The following is an 18,825-nucleotide window of genomic DNA, read 5'->3' on the forward strand; positions in this document are numbered from 1 at the left end:
TCTATCTATCTATCTATCTATCTATCTATCTATCTATCTATCTATCTATCTATCTATCTATCTATCTATCTATCTATCTATCTATCTATCTATCTTGTTGCCTTTATCTAAATTGAAGGTTATCTATATATCTGCACAATATTTTTCAACCTTGGAAGTATGGCATAGTCTTTGTAGCTACATAAATGTTACTGATATCAGTTTTTATGGAAGCCCTGTGTAGGAAAAACATGATTGAGCTCTCAAGACAAGAGAAGACAGGACAAGACAACAGATTGCGGTTTACAATATATTACAAACGTTAATGGCCATGGCAGCAATTATTAACCCACACTCCATTTTAGATGACTTCCTGTTTCCCCTACTGTAAACATCTTTATTAGATTGTTGTCAATTAGAGATGAGAGTGTTCTGTTCAGTCCTATCCGCACCGTATGGTAGTCTGACAGGTTGTTCATAAAAGCCTTTATTTCAGAGGTTGTTAACAGCTATTCTGCCAACGCCCTGGATATGCCAGACTGAATCTTGACTCCGTACCCCGTTGGAGACAGCAGCAGGCATTAGTTGTGAGCTAGAAATGTGAGTGTGTCACAAACCACCTCTTATCTCATCTAAGTACTAAGATGCACTTTGAGGTCATATAAATTAAGTTGCAGTAATGTACATAAAATATTAAAGCTTCTGTTTGACACTGTGTTTAATAGGCTAGGTCAGTCATCTATTGAAACTTATTACCACGAGTCAGTCTAATGTTTGGCGACTAATCAACTCCAAATACATTTTTTTGGCATTCTGTTCTGTTAGGGGAACAAATTTCTCTGTCTTAGGTCAGTACGCAAACGCCTGTAATGCAGACTGGTTACTGATAAACTAAAGTGGGCACACTGAAGCTTTGAAGTGGTAGTGGCTCATATCTCAAGTTATGTATAATGAGTTGGGAACAGACTGACACAATGATGCATGCCTCTTTAGAGGTTACTCACTGCAGGCTGAGGTACAGGAAATCAAGGTTTATTTTGTGTTTGCAGATAATCATGAGACTTTTGGAAAGTTTGTCTTACTGTTGCAGCTGTTTTTTAGTTATCGCTTTAACTTTAGAGTATTTAGACCATCAGTTATTAATTTGTGTCAAATAACTAAAAAAAATGTATGGTACTGGTACTGAGTGATTTACTTTTATATTGTGAAAGAACATGTCTCAATGCTATAGTCTATGAGCTGTCAAAGGCTTAATAGCTTAATAATAAGTTAGGGAGCTAGAATATGGTAGGGCTACGTGGATACAATAAACAAAAAAATATCTTTATTTTCATCCCTTTCTTATGTATCTTACTAGTACAGGTTTGAAATCCACTTTGCATTCAGAACTGCCTTAATTTTACATGGCATATATATATACATATATATATATATGCCATGCAAAGTTATGAGTTATCTTTCTCGAAATTTGACTTCGTTTTTTTTAAATTTCGGCTTATTAACTCGAAATTTTGAGAGAGTTAACTCGAAATTTCGAGTTAGCTCTGCCAATCCGTAATCTACGTGGAATGCACACTCAAAACCAGATCACAAATTGGTGCTTTTGAGAGTACGTTTGCTGATAGTAACGCCATGTGATTCAGCTAATACCACAAGGATTTCATCATTCGTGAAGCCACGCTGAAAATAATCAGCAATTTGTGCATTCATGAGTGGCTCTAATACCGGTAGCTTAGCTGTAGCATTTGTAGCTGTGGGCTTCAGCTTCTGGGTAACAAGGAAATTATGTCATTCACGAAAGAAAGATGGAAACTTTTTTTCTGTTGTTTTTTTAGTGGCGAAAATGGGCTTCCATAGTTTTGACATCATAGTGTCACACAGTTGTTGCAGATTTGTCAGCTGCTCATCCAGGATGCAAATCTCCCATTTCGCCACATCCTAAAGGTTCTCTGTTGGATTGAGAGGTGGTGATTGTGGAGGTCATTTGAGTGCAGTGAACTGATTGTCTTGTTCAAGTGACTAGTTTGAGGTTATTTGAGCTTTCTGACACTGCATTACCCTGCTGAAAGCAGGCAACAGAAGATGGGTCTACTGTGGTCACAAATGGATGGACATGGGTCATCATCAATGATCAGGTAGCCCGTAGCCTATAAAACCATGCACATTTGGCCCAATATTAAGAAATACCATTGCATCACCATCTGCAGCCATAAACGTTAATACGAAGCAGGATGGATCAATGATTTTGTGTTGTTTATGCCAAAATCAAATGAGTGTCTAATGACTGTAGTTATTTAAGGAATAGTGAGGTTGTTGTTAGATTTCAGCATCACCTATACAGTATTTATAAATATTAGGAAAGTTTAGCTTAGTGTGATGGCCAGAACATAAGAGAAGTGCTCTTTGGGTCTTGTTTTGTGCTAAACATTTCCTCTTCAAGATAAGAAGGAACTTATCTTCACCATATAAAAGACAGTAGCAGAGAGTTGCCACTGGCCTGATGGTTTTACTTTGGAAACTCTGGCCTAAATTTCTTTTATGTTGAATTTGGATTTTGAGCTGACAGATGAAAACCACAGATGAACTTTAGTTCAACCTGAATTCTAATTCTGATGAACATCTGTTATTTAGTACAAGAGTAGAGAAAAACACATTTAAAATGTTGTATCTACTCTTGCCCACATATAGGCAGATGTTACATGAGTTATCTTCTACTCTATGACCTGTCTAGCTGATTTCCTTGAAAGTATAAAGCCAAGGTGGAATTCAGTGAGTGAATCTGATTAGCATCATCATCTTAAATTTAATTTGATGTCTGGTACCCTTGATGTGACCTAACACTGACCATGAACACTACAGCTGCTCTACACCAGTCCAACATAATGCATTACTGTAAACTTAACAACAGAGATGCAAACTAACCAGCATAGCCTGCATTAAATCCCATAGTATATTTTATTCAACCTTTGAATAACAGAAAGTTAATATACTTCAATTTCCTTTGCAGGAAGTTTCCCAATGTGGAGAAAACATACTGAAACTTCAGCAACACACTGTGTACAGATCGAGTATTTAAAATGATTGAGGAAATTACAAGCTTTACATTTCCAATTCATCAAATATCACTGAGCAGTCCTTACCTTTAAAAATAATCACATTTCTTCCTCTCCTGGTCTAGTCATTTTTACAACTTCATTTTATCAGACCAGCTACTGCCCCTTGTTCACAAGGGGTTTGCTTGTATGTTTGATTTAGAAGATTTTTACACCAACTTTCCTGTGTCTCCTTCCAGTAATGAAGCAGGAGTCTTTTTCTTGTTTCACAAAGATTTACTGAGAAATAAAGCAGTGTATCTTTAGCTAGCCGCCACACTCTATGACATGCTGCACAGAAACAGCTTGTGTGTTTGTTGATGTTTGCTGCGCTGTTTGAATGTTTCATTTGAAATTTCCTGCCACTTAAAGAAACATTACTCGGTTTTATCTTCTACTGTGACACTAGAGAGATGCTTAAGTAACATGACTGCAACTTATTGGCATTGGCCCCAAAACACTGTTCTGGATCATTCCAGCCAACTTTAACCCTGAACATACTGCAATTGTGATACATTAATTTTTTAAACCTTTTTCTTTATGTGCAATAAGCACCGGGAATGGATATACTAATAGGGTTTTCATGTATATTTTACTTTTTCCTCCATTTAGGTTCAAATCAGTTTAATGTTTGAAAGTGTGCAGTGAAGGGAAATAATAATGTTCCTCAAATTTCTCATTTGATTATTTTACAAAGTAGAGACAAGAGACATTTAAAATGTAGGGAGTAAAAGTAAAAGGTTCTCTCTTGATTATTATAATTACATCACACATGTATAACTCGATGATAGGAACAGCTGATTGACCACTGATTTAGGGATTGATTTCTTGCATGTGTTTGATCACTGCACAACATGTCAAAGTTGTCTTTGACACTGTTGCATTTGGATCATTCTGAAACTCTCTGGCAGGGAACCCAGAGAGAGATACGGCACAGTCTATGAGGCATTCATATTTAATAGTGCATAGGTCTTTGTAACACATCACATTAGTCAGGCCTATTAGTAAGATGGATCTTTTCCTCTCACTGCTCTGTCTCAGTGAGGGAAAAGCAGACTTTTTCCATTTTGAGGGATGGAAGAGGAGTTGAGTCTCACCTGGAATTGATCATTGTCATGTAAAATCTTAATTTTATCTACTGACGAGCAGGTAATTAGATCTAATTTTACCATAGCTGAAAGGAATTTATATGTATGACAGCCAACTCTAGGCTCATTATAGCTTCCTTTTTCCTCTGACCTAAGAGCAGAAACAAACACACTGTTCTTTCTTCTCGATTAAAAATTATTAATGAAAGGCAGGTCATAACAAAATGAATTTTAATTTGCATTTTTTTAGCCAAATAATGTTGGATGTAAGAAAAATATAACTCTGCTATTTAAACTGCTCCCTATATTGTGTCTTTCTAATGCCAGAGGCCTTTCTGTTGCTCGAGGCTAGCTGCTCACTCTGAAGGTGCAGCATGAAAAGATGGAACAGCTGCTTGTACCACCAGGTCCAGACAGCTTCCGTCCCTTTACCCATGAGTCACTTAAAGCCATCGAAAAACGGATTACTGAAGAGAATGCCAAGAAACCCAAGGGAGAGAAGAAAAAGCGCAAAAATGAAATTAAGCTCAGACCAAACCGTGACCTGGAGGCAGGCAAACCACTCCCCCTTGTATATGGAGACATTCCTCAAGGACTGGTGTCGATACCACTGGAGGACCTGGATCCCACCTACAGTAATCAGAAGGTAGGTTTGCTTAAATTTAAACTTGAACACTAAGCTTCAAGTTTAGATCTTTTCTCTGTAGTGTTCGGGTTTGCATTAATTCATTATTTATGAAATTGCACGCAGCTATTAAAATTCCACTGTTGGTCTTAAATCTTAAATGAGAAGCCAATAAAAATGATTCATATGAAATTTGTCAGCAGTATATAAAGTTGTTAGCAAAATTCTTGAACCACCCTTAATTTCTTTATGTTTAAAATGCTTTAAAAATAAAGAAATGAGGAGTGGCCCAATACTTTTGCACAGTGTTGTATGATGTTGTATACTTTTGTAAACTATAATGCAAGACAGTCAAAGAGTATCCATATAAGAGTATAAAGATGTATAAATGTCTGTCTGTCTGTTTCTCTCCCCCAGACTTTCATTGTATTAAACAAAGGAAAGGTCATTTTTCGCTTCAATGCCAGTCCAGCCTTGTACCTCCTGAGTGCCTTCAACCCTCTACGAAGGCTATCAATTCGGATTCTGGTACACTCATATCCTTTCATTAAGATATGAATCTGATATGCATGAATAATGTTGATGTTGAGCTGACCTAAGCCCAGGATTACATGTTCACTTTGTTCCTTTATTTACATGAAAACATTATTTTACTTTCACAATAAAATCAGTTACTTCCTTGACAACTGTGTGTAAATTGTTCAATGTGGTGATCATGTGCACTATTCTCACTAACTGTGCATTTATGACACTGAACCAACCACCTGACTGGGCAAAGAACGTGGAGTAAGTGTTCTACAAACATACATAACATACACACAGTGTAGATACTGTGAAGAGTAACTGGTGTTCCTTTTTCTAACAGGTACACATTTACAGCGATTTACACCTTTGAATCCCTCGTTAAAATTTTAGCTCGGGGGTTCTGTATAGGAAAGTTCACATTTCTAAGAGATCCCTGGAATTGGCTGGATTTCTCTGTCATTGTCATGGCGTAAGTACAGGGCTTTTTTATTATTTTTGTAGTTTTTGTCACACATTTGGAAAAGACTCACCAAAGAAAAAAATAATCAGGCTTTCATAAACAGAGACGTTGCTTGTTGGCGTTATTTTTTGGTACTGACTGTAGCTTCATTATTGCTGTTTTGCATGACTCTATGTTACACCTATTGTCATCTCTGTAAATAATAATAATAATGGATTGCATTTATATAGCGCTTTTCGAGACCCTCAAAGCGCTTTACAATTCCACTATTCATTCACTCTCACATTCACACACTGGTGGAGGCAAGCTACAGTTGTAGCCACAGCTGCCCTGGGGCAGACTGACAGAGGCGAGGCTGCCATATCGTGCCGTCAGCCCCTCTGAATTCTAAAATAATTATCATTTTTCTTGCAGGTATGTAACAGAGTTTGTATCCCTGGGCAATGTTTCAGTCCTTCGGACATTCAGAGTATTAAGAGCTTTCAAAGCAATTTCTGTCATTCCAGGTAAGCAGTTACCATATTTGTTTTGTTCTTTCATAGTTTAACAGTACGCTCATCCAATTGCCCACCCTTGAGCAGCTATGGACCCACCAGTGCCAAATTTATATTATCACACCTATTTCACAGAGTTGTTTCACCAGTATGAAAATGAACAATTCTTAACAATCCCAACCTATAAAATGTATGTCATCTTATAGGTGGTTCTGTAGATGGTAATGAAAAAAGAGAGAGAGAATCTGCTCTTATTCTAACTTATTTCCAAAAGATCAACAAGATGGATTAAATAGTGGTGGCACTGGGTTTAGACAAACAAACAAACAAAAAAATATACTAAAAAACATGGATGCGTTCTAAGTGGATTACCACTAAAGGAAAAGCTCACTGGTATCCCTTTGTATATTTACTGTCTCTCGACTGACTGCAAGTGATTTTGTGTTTACAGGCCTAAAGACCATTGTTGCTGCATTGTTCCAGTCAGTGAAGAAGCTTGCTGATGTGATGATTCTCACAGTTTTCTGCCTGAGTGTCTTTGCCCTAATAGGTTTACAACTGTTTATGGGCAATCTGAAAAATAAGTGCATACTAGAAGAATTTATACAAAGCTATTGGAATAACACAAATGTGACTGTGGACTTTGAAAATAAAAGTAAGTATTTGATCCCAGAAAAAAAAAAGAAATTTAAAAATTAACACTCAAATCTCAAATTAACACATAACAATTAAAAATTGAAATGAAAAGTGTATATTGCAACACAGAAATCACAGCTAGTCGAGATAATTTACTCAATCACTGCTGTACATTGCAGAGCTGTACCCCATTTCTACTGTTGATACTTACATCAGTATTTGTGATTGACCTCCAACAAACCACTGCTATTAAATACTACTATTTTCTCTCTGTTCCAATCAGGTCTTTATTATTACCTTCCTTCGAATAGCAAAGATCCACTGCTTTGTGGAAACAGCAGTGGAGCTGGGTAAGCAAGCTTCCTCTCCAGTTACCAGAGTACTGAATAAAGTCCATATTAAACACAACCCCAATGCCAAAAAAGTTGAGACCATGTGTAAAATATAACTAATAACAGAATGTAACAATTTCCTCATATAACCAAATTTTATCAACATGGATAACAGAAAACACATCTCAGCTTTAAAATGAGAAAATGTGCCATTTTAAGAAAAATTCTGGCTCATTTTGAATATAATGCGCTGTGGTGCCAGTTCCTTTAGAGCTTAACAGAGTCGATTTCTTGCAGGCATTGTCCAGAGGGGTATATATGCTACAAAGCAGGAAAGAACCCAGACTATGGTTACACCAGTTTTGACTCATTTGGTTGGGCCTTCCTGTCACTGTTCAGACTGATGACCCAGGATTATTGGGAAAACCTTTACCAGCAGGTACATTAAAAATGTTATTGTTGTCGGTGATCCTTGTTCTTCTTCACTGGCCAACTAGTCTGATAGCATTTGTTGTAGACAGACTGTTCATACATCAAAAGACAAGCTTGATTGTGCTCTCGGTGCTTCTATTAAGATTTTTGAAATTTTAGACTATTTCAGAAATATTCCAACCTCTTTACTTTCAATTTTTTGGCTGCACCAGAAGCAAACTACAATCAACAATGCCACTGCAGTTTCTCCAGAAATTGCGTTTAGTTAACTTTGTTTCTATGAAAACATCTTTGGTTGTTTTTAAAAACACTTTTAACCTCACGTGGTTCAGATTGTTCCATATTTTCTTCTCTGAGGACATGAAATGGCAGTGCCTGCTGTTTATGGGAAAAGCATTCTCCTACCACAGTATTATAGAGAGTATTCAGAGCTTTCTGTTTAAACAAACATCTAAATGCCGTGCAGGTGCATCTTGGTCAAAGGAAAACAAGAGTCCTACTGAGGCAAACATAGGCAAACATAGTTTCAATGGCTGCAAAAAAACATGTGGGTGTACTGCAAATAGGCTACTGCCTACATTGTACTATCAAGAAAAGCAAACAGTAATACAATAAGACTCCCATAAGCAGGTCTTTTAAGCACTCTGCACTAACTTTGACTAATAATAAGCCATCAAATGATCGCATTTCTTGAATGTGCAATGGAACAGAAACGGTTTTGTTTGTTTGATAGTTATATTTAAAGTCATATTAACATTTATCCATATACACATACAGATTTGACAATCCATCAAATAAAAAAGTACTTAATATATATTACTGAAGAAAAAAAATGTAGGTAATATGCAACTCTATTAAACTTTTGTCACATTCCCCTTCTCTCCATGAGACATGTGACAATAGCATCATGGATGATTTATAACACTAAACACTAGAGTCCAGTGTGTCACTGTAACTAATTTTGCAGTGTATTTATGTCATAACTTTTGTATTTTGTTTTTTTTTTTTACATGTACTACCAGATAATTTGGCTGATATAGTTTTGGTCTCAGGCAAATGAATATAAGAGCAATTATGTTTTGTTGCTACAGCATAATTACATAGATGGTAGTGGCTATTTCAGTTTTAGAGCAAGAAATAACATAAATGCAAAATGTGGAATTCAAAGTTTAAGGTTTTTACACACGCTGAATATGAAAACATGGAGTTTAGAGGAGTTAAATGGACAGGCGGGATTTGTAGTAAATTAGCTGACAAGTTATTAATCTTCGTTTTGTTGTTACTATTACTCTATAACAATGATGAATGAAAGAAAATCAATGTGAAGATCAATGAAAGACATCGACTTTAGATTTTGAAATTTGAAACGATAATGAAAGTGATTTGTTTGAGGTTTTACCAAGCTCTACTGTGATTTTCTTTTATACCTAGAAAATTCACTTTTATCATCTTTACTTCTGAGTTGAGAAATTCTAGAAATATAAGTTAACATGTGCAATCTTTAGATACACCTCTATTTGAAGGCCCTCTAACTTTTAAAATATCCACTGTATTAGGGTGGATTTTTGCATGTCTCCACACTTTAGCACAGTGTAGTCATGTCAGCCAAAGGCAGGTATATAAAAATATTGTGAAAAATTTTAAAAAGTTAGAATAAAAAAAGAAATACGGGAACCTAGTGTTTTATGTTAAGTATAAATACTTTATTTGAAAAAGTGCAAAATCTTGTTTGTTTTTTCGTTGCAGACTTTGCGTGTATCTGGGAAGCCCTACATGATTTTTTTTTTGCTCATCATATTCCTTGGTTCCTTCTACCTGATCAACCTAATTTTGGCGGTTGTAGCCATGGCCTATGAGGAGCAGAACCAGGCCGCTGCAAAGGAAGCTCAGGAGAAGGAAGAGGAGTTTAAGGCCATGGTTGAGCAGCTGAGACAACAACAAGAGGAAGCTCAGGTACATTGATTGAGTCCTTAAATTTCTCTCAAGATATAATTTTAGTTAAGTCAAAATGCATCTTCTTTGAAGTACTGTAAATTCAATCAGAATAGAATAGAATAGAATAATCATTTAACTGTCCCACAAGGGGAAAGAAACATACACAATTTTTTTCATACATATTTATATCCAGGACAAATGTTACTATAAACAGAGTACTGTACAGTTATTAAATTAAATAAAATTAACTACAGATAAGAGGCAAAGCCAGGTTGTAGTGCAAATCAGTTGATTAAATTATTGCAGTTACAGAGCAGATGTAAACATCTATGATTGTTGGGAGCATTTTTGATTGTACAGTCTGACAGCTGCAGGGAGGAAGGACCTGCGGAAACGCTCCTTCATGCATCTAGGATGCAGCAGTAGCAATCAGTTTTGCAATTTTGTATTTTATATAACTGTATGCTGGTTGTGTAGTAATTTTATATAATATCTACACGTTTAAGTGGTAAGTGTGATTTATTACCTATATAGTCATTCGAGGGCTTTTCCCTTTTTTATTTAGGACACTTTTTTTTCCTTTCTATGTTCATATTTTACCAGTAGAGAAATCCATCCACACATTCTCATGACCATTTATTCAGCTAAGGTCTCTGGATTTGGGCTCCTGTTTTATTTAAGACTTGCCTCTCTCTTGGGAGGTCTATGGAGGTTGCAAATCTATCACTATCAACAACACAACTATTTACACCTACAGCAAATTTTAAATCTCAACCAATAACATTTGGAGGCAATTGGATTACCTGGAGGAAGCTTGCACAGGCAGACTGGCAGAATGCACACATGCAGAATGGGCCTAACTCTCCAGGAGGTTCACATCAAGAATCAGACATTTATCAGCCTGTTTACCATCAGTGTCTTATCTTCCCTCTTCTAGGCAGCACTAGCTGCTGCAGCAGCAGTGGGTGGGGAGGCCGGTGATAAAGTTGGTGGCACAGAGAGTTCCTCTGATGCCTCTAAGCTGAGCTCCAAAAGTGCAAAGGAGAGACGCAACAGGCGAAAGAAAAAAAAGGAGGAAGAAGGAAAAGAGACCGAGGGAAAACTTCCCAAATCTGAGTCACAGGACAGTATACAGAGGGCTCGCAGTCGCTTCTCTGTGGATGCAAACCTGCTCAAATATGACATGAAATGCTCATCTGCACATCAGGTATTTTTCTATGCCATGAAAGCGATATTATCTTTTGGGTTCTAAAGCTCCGTTCACATCTTCATGGTGTATTATATTTTATTACTATACAGTACTTTATTACTGTAGCTTTACTACACTTATTGTAAATTACTCTAGAATGAAACAATCCTAAACAGTTGGGACCCTATACAAAATGCAAATAAATACAGAATGCAATTTTTACAAATCTCATATTTTATTCACAATAGAACACAGGAAACATATCATCTGTTTAAACTGAGGCATTTTACTATTTAATGAAAATTACTGTCTCATTTTGATGGCAGCAACATGTTTCAAAACTGGAGGCAACAAAAACTTAAACCTGAACCTGTCCTACTTGTTTTTCGATATATTTCTGGCATTGAATTTCCGATTTAGCCATTATATTTCTTAAATGGCCCTTTTCCAGATCAGACTTTTGTTATGTTTTCGATCTTCTACTGTGAATACAATTTGGGTTTATGTGCTTTGCAAATTAGTGTATTCTATTATAAGTTACATTTGTTCCAACTCGGCTTGTACAAATCCATTTTTTTCACAATTTAAATTAATCTTTTTTTATTTATTTAAATTGCCAAATTATAGTGGCATTTAATGCAGTGTTCAATATGGTGAAATATTCATTGTTGACATTTTTCAATATAACTTTATTTCAAAATCATGTAAAAAGTACTGACAGTACCAGTTTTAAATTCACTCCAGTTTCAGTAATTTATTAAAATGACAGTCTGTGATCACTGTCTTTAATTTGAATGGCAGATATATATTCAGAAAGCTCTTTGTAAGCCTTGTCAGCGAGAAGATTGACTGACTTTTGTCAAACTCTTGCAGGGCTCAAAATGACTGAAAGGCAGGAGAAGCAAATGGACTGACAATGTGGCTACCAAATTTAAACTTACACATTGCAGCCATTTGATTTTTTAGGTTGTATGTGTATGTATTATAATTTTTTAGGATATTTAATATGGATTTACTAACTTTTCTAAACATTCATGAGCTGCTAACAAATTGTTTTGATTTCTTTTATCTCATGTCATTAATCTAAATGCAACCTTTTCTTTACTGCCATCACACTTTTATTGCCATCGGTTTCATCACTTTCATCATCATCTTCTGTCTTCATCAAATTCTTTAGTTCCTATCATATGCCATCATCAGGATATATTTTTCATGAGCAATTTCCTTCTTGCAACAATTCATCATGATCATCGTCATCATCCCCATAATCATCATGCTTTCCTTCTCCACTATCATGATCATTATCATGATCTTTACTGTTCTCATTAACAGTTTTAATTTTGCATTTTTATTGAAATCATCATCATCGTGAAGTTTTTCTCACCAAAGAAATCGTTCCTTTTTTTCTTCATTTGTACATATGAAGATCGTTGTCTCTCTCTTCTGTCCTCTTTTTGATTGTCATATATCACATCCATCGGAGACTATCTTTCTCTCCTAGTCTTTTCTGAGTTTTCATGGACCCCTCTTCTCACCCAGAAGGAATAGCAAGACCAGCCTTTTCAGTTTCCAAAGTCAAGCCCAGGATGTGGGCTCAGAAAATGAATTTGCTGATGATGAGAACAGCATTTTTGAGGACACCCTGAGTCGGAGGGGCTCTTTTTTTCTTCCCCAAAGGTGTGATCGACGCAGCAGCAGTATGAGCCAGTGCAGCTTCTTTTCACATCGCAGATTTCAGCCCCGTGAGATCAGGCACAGCTCTGTAGACTGCAATGGCGTTGTGTCTCTGGTGGGTAGGAATGCACTCCCTTCATCACCCGGGGGGCTCCTTCCACCTAAAGTGACGTTAGATATGGCCTCCACTGGAGACAATGTAAGAAAGGGTTCTGTTGCCCAGACAGCCCAATAACTTGCTTACTGTATTGCTCTGTTTTTGTTTGTTTATTTTGGCCTTTTCATCTTTCTGGCTCTTATACACACACATTTTATTACACACGTATGTCACAAACTATGCTTGTCAGTTTTTTGTTTTGTTTATTTCTCAGTTATTTTAGCAAGCTATGCAGCTTAGCATAGCATTTCTAAACTCAAATGAACCTTGGAATTTTAACTTAAACTTAAACTCTTCCTGGGTCTATCAATGATACAATAATGGACTCTTGGTTATTGAAATGGCTCAAGTGCTTTTGATTTATACTGCTGTTTTTTGCTTTTGGACAATGATAGGCAGAGCTGTAGCTTCTAACTATATGATCAATGTACCAATACTATGTCAGTTATCCCAGAGCTTTACTGTAAGATATTCTTTTTGGATAGTTTAAAGATATGCAGCTTTCAGTGGAACAGTTTCCTCTGCTTTTTTTTTTTTTTTTCATTTATTTAGTAAATGTTATGCGATGATAAATATTTATGCTTGTACTGTAAAATGCAAGATATTTTTGTATGGTTACATTTTATGTGTAAAAATTGTTTCTATCCCTAGGCTGACACCACTGACACAGAATATAGACAGAGCATTGGAGGAATAAACCAGGGATATATGGACTACCTTCAGAGCCCAGAGGCCAGACAGAGAGCTCATAGTATTGCTAGTGTCATAACCACCACAATGGAGGGTAGGTGTTTTTCACCATGGCATGAATAGCCAATCCTGACTATATCTGTTGTGTTAAAAAAGTTAAATTGTACTTTCACACAAAATATGTTTTGCAATCAGAACTTGAAGAGTCACGGCAGAAGTGTCCTCCTTGCTGGTATGATTTTGCCCACACCTTCCTAATCTGGGAGTGTTGTCCAGGATGGCTGAAATTAAAAAAAATTGTCAAACTAATCGTGATGGACCCATTTATGGATCTATTCATCACCATCTGCATCGCACTAAACACATTGTTTATGGCCATGGAACATTATCCAATGAGTGATGGGTTCCAAAGCATGCTTGCTGTTGGCAATAAGGTTAGTTCAATTTAGAGAATATTTTTTAAATATAAATATCTATTGATTTTATTAATCTTCACTGGGGTTTTTCTTTGTGTGTGTGTGTGTGTGTGTGTGTGTGTGTGTGTGTGTGTGTGTGTGTGTGTGTATAGATATTCACCGGCATCTTCACGGCTGAAATGGTCTTCAAGGTGATTGCACTGGATCCATACTATTACTTTCAGGAGAGATGGAATATCTTTGATGGGATCATTGTCAGTTTAAGCTTGATAGAGCTTTGTTTGGAAAGTTTGAAGAACATGTCTGTTTTGAGATCATTCCGATTGGTAAGTCTAAATATAATTTAAACTTGCATCAAGAAGCAAGCGAAACCTTTGGAATTATCTGTATCTTTGTATACATTTATTACAGTGTTTGCCTGTGTTCAGTATATTCAAACTTGCAGTCACTTAGCAATTAATACCAAAAAATCTGAGTTGGTTAGGAAATACCAAACCTGAAGAGCAGGTTTACTCTGCTATAATTAAATAAATAATCAAACAATATGTTACAAGATCCACTCATCCACTCAGCACCCTGCTGTTTAAAGCTTTGGCTTTGTTACCTAATGCTATAATCAGACTATGAAAATAGTGGTCGGAGACTGTGGCATGATTGAAATTATTGCAAATAAGTGCAATGAACTTACTCATTGCCTTTGAAATGGTTAGTTCTATGCAATTACTGGGCAACCACAGATTTTTTTTCCCACTCTCAGCCAGAGGTTGTCATCCTATTTTTACTCTAGTGTGACTCAGCCATTAGATTTCACACCCCTGACATGCCGACAGAAAGAACATGCAGCACAGCATACAATGTAAAAATCCCAATGTATACCATTATAAAAACATTTGATAATAAAAATAATTTTAGCTGTGAGGGAGCATTATAATTTGAGGCTGGTTTACTGCCACTATCTCTGGTTAAGCACTTAAAAAACAAACAAAAAGAAAGACAAAACTTGGATCTACATAGTTCCTAAGGATTTATATGCTTCTATTTGTAACAAATGCAATAGCATGTATGTTGTGTTGCGTTTTGAGTTAGGAAATAACTTCTGTTTCCTCTTCTTTTACAGCTTAGAGTATTCAAGTTGGCTAAATCCTGGCCCACTCTAAATAAACTGATCAAAATAATTGGTAATTCAGTGGGGGCTTTGGGCAACCTGACACTGGTCTTGGCCATTATCGTCTTCATCTTTGCTGTGGTGGGCATGCAGCTATTTGGAAAAAAATACAAGGACTGTGTGTGTAAAATTTCTGAGGACTGCACACTTCCTCGTTGGCACATGAATGACTTCTTCCATTCATTCCTCATTGTTTTCCGGGTGCTTTGTGGAGAGTGGATAGAAACCATGTGGGACTGTATGGAAGTGGCTGGGATTCCCAAGTGTCTCACTCTCTACATGATGGTCATGTTTATAGGAAACCTTGTGGTACATTACATTTTATGGTCAATTCATTAATTCATTAATCTGTTTAAAAATGTAATTCCCAATTTAGTAACCTGTTCATTATTCAGTTTTACAGTAATATGTGCTCTTTTGTTATTATCAGTTACAAATCTTATCTTGTATATCATTACCTTATAGGTATTGAACCTCTTCTTGGCTCTTTTGCTGAGTTCATTCAGTGCTGACAACCTGGCAAAGCAAGAAGATGACCCTGAGTCAAACAATTTGCAAATTGCCATGGCACGCATACACAAAGGCATTGCCTTCACAAAGTCGGTGCTTCGAAGCACCTGCAGCAGCGCCTGCCTCAGAGATAAGAAGCAAAAGAAGGATGAGGAAAAATCTCTGGATGAACTCCACAAACCTTTAGGGTCAAACGGAATCTCCAATCATGGCAATGGAGAGGTGATTGGCGTGGACAAAACTGGGGACAAATACATAGTCAGCAGCAGGAGTGATGATTCCATAATGTCGTTCATCAACAACCCTAGTGTGACTGTCACTGTTCCTATTGCTATCGGAGAGTCTGACTTTGAAAATCTTAACACTGAGGACTTCAGCAGTGCATCATCAGATGCAGTAGGATGCCCTGCGGTAAGGATCCTGTTGGTCAAACTGCTCTCTCTAGCATCCTGATTTCTGTTTTAAAGCACATTTTTTAAATGACATTGCAAGTTAAATGTTTATGACATGTAATGCAATCACATAGGAATTTGGTTTAAAAGAACACTGTTGGTGAGGTAAATTAGATATTCATTACCATACAGCAAAGGACAGAATTGTTAGTCGTCTATAACTTTTCACAAATTTTTCCAAGTCCTGTTTAACAGAGAAAGGAATTTTAACACATCCTAGTGTTCATTTCCAAACATCCTAGTTTTTTTTTTATTCTTACATTATTTTACTTTGCACACAGAAACAAAATTATTTCACAAAAACTTAAAAATACCAGGTTCAAAATTCCAGAGTATTTGAAATTCTTCTCTTGCTACATCTGCCAAGCTTGTTCTGTACTGTGTGGCTCTCTTTGAATTTCTTGATGAAATTTCTTCCCTTCCTGACACTTGGAAGTGCAGTGATCACTTTGTATATCCATCTCCTGAGCATGAACAATTGCTTTTCTCTAAACTCTTTTGTCTAAACTCATTTATTTTGTTTTTGGTAAGATGCTGTCTCAAGTGATGGCTCAAGCCCTACCTGAGGTTTTCATACTGTGTGTAAATTGGAAGATAACTTTCAGGTTTAATTGAATTTTACAAGCTTTGAACATGAAAAAGCTCAAGCACCTTATTGCACAGCAGAGGTATATAGTATGTCTCAATAAAAAAAGGTCAGTTTTTCATTATAGTGACTCTGGTCATTTGGGGGTTTTTCCATTCTTGTATTGTGTGCAAATAGAAGAAGTGAAGTGAAGTGAAGTGAAGGACTTAGCCTACAATCTACAGTCATGGCAATGACATGTATCATGATACTTTCCCTAACTGCACATATACCATAGCCTTCTAACAAGAAGAGACCATATAGACGGGAAAATACCAGTGTGCACATTACATTATGAGCCATTTAAGTCTGAGTGCTAGGGAGCTTAATCCTCCTACTAAGAGGACGGTGTTTTGTGTTGTAGGAAAGGAATATATTGAGTCTCTATAATATTACTGTTGCATTCTTATTGCTGCTGTCCGTGTATGTATTTATTATTTGGATGGGTAACGGAAAAAAATAATATTTCTTGGCAGTATTTTAAAGGAAGGGTTGTATTGTTTCTGCTTACTTGTTGTTGCTTGATACAGATGCTGTAAGAACTCCTTACAATACATCAGACTCATCAAAGAGTGCCCTGCTTATGAGAAGAATCAAATAACCCTTTAACAGAGATTAAAGGGTTATAATTCTTTGATTACTTTAATTCACTCACTTGATTAGTTTTTTCTAATATGTTACCCCCTCCCTCGTGTATGTTAATGATTAAACAATTATTTATTTAACAAAAAGTAAGTCAAAATATATATATAGAATTAGCATGTGACATGTACACCCCATGATTCAGTAACTTACTGAACCACTTTTAGCAGCAATAACTTGAAGTAACTGTTTTCTGTATGACTTGAGAAATCTTAGCCCACGTGTTTTTAACATTGCTTTGAAGGCCTTCATTTATGAACACATTTTTTATAGCCATTATGTTGTAGATCTGTTGATGTGGTTGGGACAATTTTCCTATTTGGGCCACGTTTTAGCTTTTGGACAGATGCACTCACATTTGACTTCAGAATACTTATAAAAAGTAGTTTATGTTGGACTCTATGACTCTTTGGCAGTTGGTATGATGTGTTTGCTTTTCACCAAACATGGCACCGTGAATTATGAGCAAACATGTAGTTTGTTAAAATTCAGTTTTTCACGAGTTTTTCAAGCCATGCTGGCACGTTGTTTTTAAAGACCAGAGGCTTTCTCATGGCAATCCTTCCAAACAGGTCATAATTGTTTAGTCTTTATTTAATTGTACTTTCGTACTGTCAAACCTCTTGAGTTTTTTGTAGTTTCCCTGAGCATTGCATGGCCTGACTTTGGGGTGAATTTGCTGAGATGTCCACTCCTGGCAAACTCAGCCAGGAGTGGATGGTTTAAAATGATTTCCACTTGTGGTTAAACTTTCTGACTGTAGAATGATGGACTTCATACTTGTTCAAAATGCTCTTATAATCCTTCCCAGATTTATGGGAAGTAAAGAATGCTTCTCTAACTTCACTGCTGATGCCTTTCCTCCTTGGCATTGTGTTAACACATACCTGAGTGCTCAGACCAGCAAACTGCCAAAACGTCTGCTTTTATAGATGTGCTCACACCCGGAAGTGTGTAATATATAACGTTTTGTAGTTCATCTGAGGTTGTATTAATTAATTAATGTGTTATTATGTCCTGATACACATCACCTAAAAGGAGTACTTTCTTTTTACAGTGACTGTGCTGATAGACTAGAGCCCAGTGTACCACTAAACATAAAGGATATTTTTAATGATAAATATCCTGTAAGGTGTTAATATGGTGCCTATGATTTTTCAGGATTAGTAAAACACAGTGGTAATTAGCCATTATTTCTGGATTTCAGCACACAATGAGTTAGCTTTGCTATAATACTGTTGATTATTCAAAATAGCTTGTATTTTAAAATCAGCCATATTGTGTTGATTTGTGACTCTTTGTTTTCCATAAATGTAACATTAAGCTCCCCTTTTCAGATTTACAGTTGTAGAATGGATGTACAAAGCATCATTACATTAACAGTAGGGCATACAATGTATCAGAGTAACATGCTTACATTATTCCCTGTTCTGCATTAGCTGGTCCCAGGGCAGCCAAGTGCTTCTGCATTCTCCAGGAAGACATTCAAGCTGTTTTCATACTAGCTATTAGGAGACACGCCCTGCAGATAGCTATACAACAACAGGCTAAAGGAGTGAACTTATGGCTACTGCAAAGCATTGCCAGGCTTTAAATTTACCAGTCTCTCTCACTATCTATCTATCTATCTATCTATCTATCTATCTATCTATCTATCTATCTATCTATCTATCTATCTATCTATCTATCTATCTATCTATCTATCTA

The 18,825-nt window shown here is 36.4% G+C and overlaps 1 protein-coding gene across 4 annotated transcripts in view; it reads left to right on the plus strand.

Moving 5' to 3' along the window:
- The window catches only part of LOC102312157 (sodium channel protein type 2 subunit alpha), a 91,136-nt gene that overhangs the window by 64,661 nt on the left and 7,650 nt on the right, over positions 1 to 18,825 (plus strand). Inside the window, exons 2-17 of one of the 4 annotated variants that reach the window (XM_042219214.1) lie at positions 4,487 to 4,805; positions 5,202 to 5,320; positions 5,481 to 5,570; positions 5,650 to 5,778; positions 6,184 to 6,275; positions 6,715 to 6,918; positions 7,183 to 7,249; positions 7,529 to 7,670; positions 9,410 to 9,616; positions 10,536 to 10,805; positions 12,289 to 12,660; positions 13,270 to 13,402; positions 13,504 to 13,742; positions 13,877 to 14,050; positions 14,842 to 15,198; positions 15,355 to 15,810. In XM_042219214.1, coding sequence (XP_042075148.1) covers positions 4,542 to 4,805; positions 5,202 to 5,320; positions 5,481 to 5,570; positions 5,650 to 5,778; positions 6,184 to 6,275; positions 6,715 to 6,918; positions 7,183 to 7,249; positions 7,529 to 7,670; positions 9,410 to 9,616; positions 10,536 to 10,805; positions 12,289 to 12,660; positions 13,270 to 13,402; positions 13,504 to 13,742; positions 13,877 to 14,050; positions 14,842 to 15,198; positions 15,355 to 15,810 — 3,315 coding nt within the window. In that variant the 5' untranslated portion in view covers positions 4,487 to 4,541. Of the gene's footprint in view, positions 1 to 1,491; positions 4,806 to 5,201; positions 5,321 to 5,480; positions 5,571 to 5,649; positions 5,779 to 6,183; positions 6,276 to 6,714; positions 6,919 to 7,182; positions 7,250 to 7,528; positions 7,671 to 9,409; positions 9,617 to 10,535; positions 10,806 to 12,288; positions 12,661 to 13,269; positions 13,403 to 13,503; positions 13,743 to 13,876; positions 14,051 to 14,841; positions 15,199 to 15,354; positions 15,811 to 18,825 lie in introns of those variants that run through there. The other 3 variants (XR_006054226.1, XM_014332358.2, XM_042219215.1) reach the window with 3 other exon arrangements.

This window comes from Haplochromis burtoni, unplaced genomic scaffold (genome assembly GCF_018398535.1).
Source record: "Haplochromis burtoni strain Fernald_Lab_line unplaced genomic scaffold, NCSU_Asbu1 Contig_29, whole genome shotgun sequence".
Lineage (NCBI taxonomy): Eukaryota > Metazoa > Chordata > Actinopteri > Cichliformes > Cichlidae > Haplochromis > Haplochromis burtoni.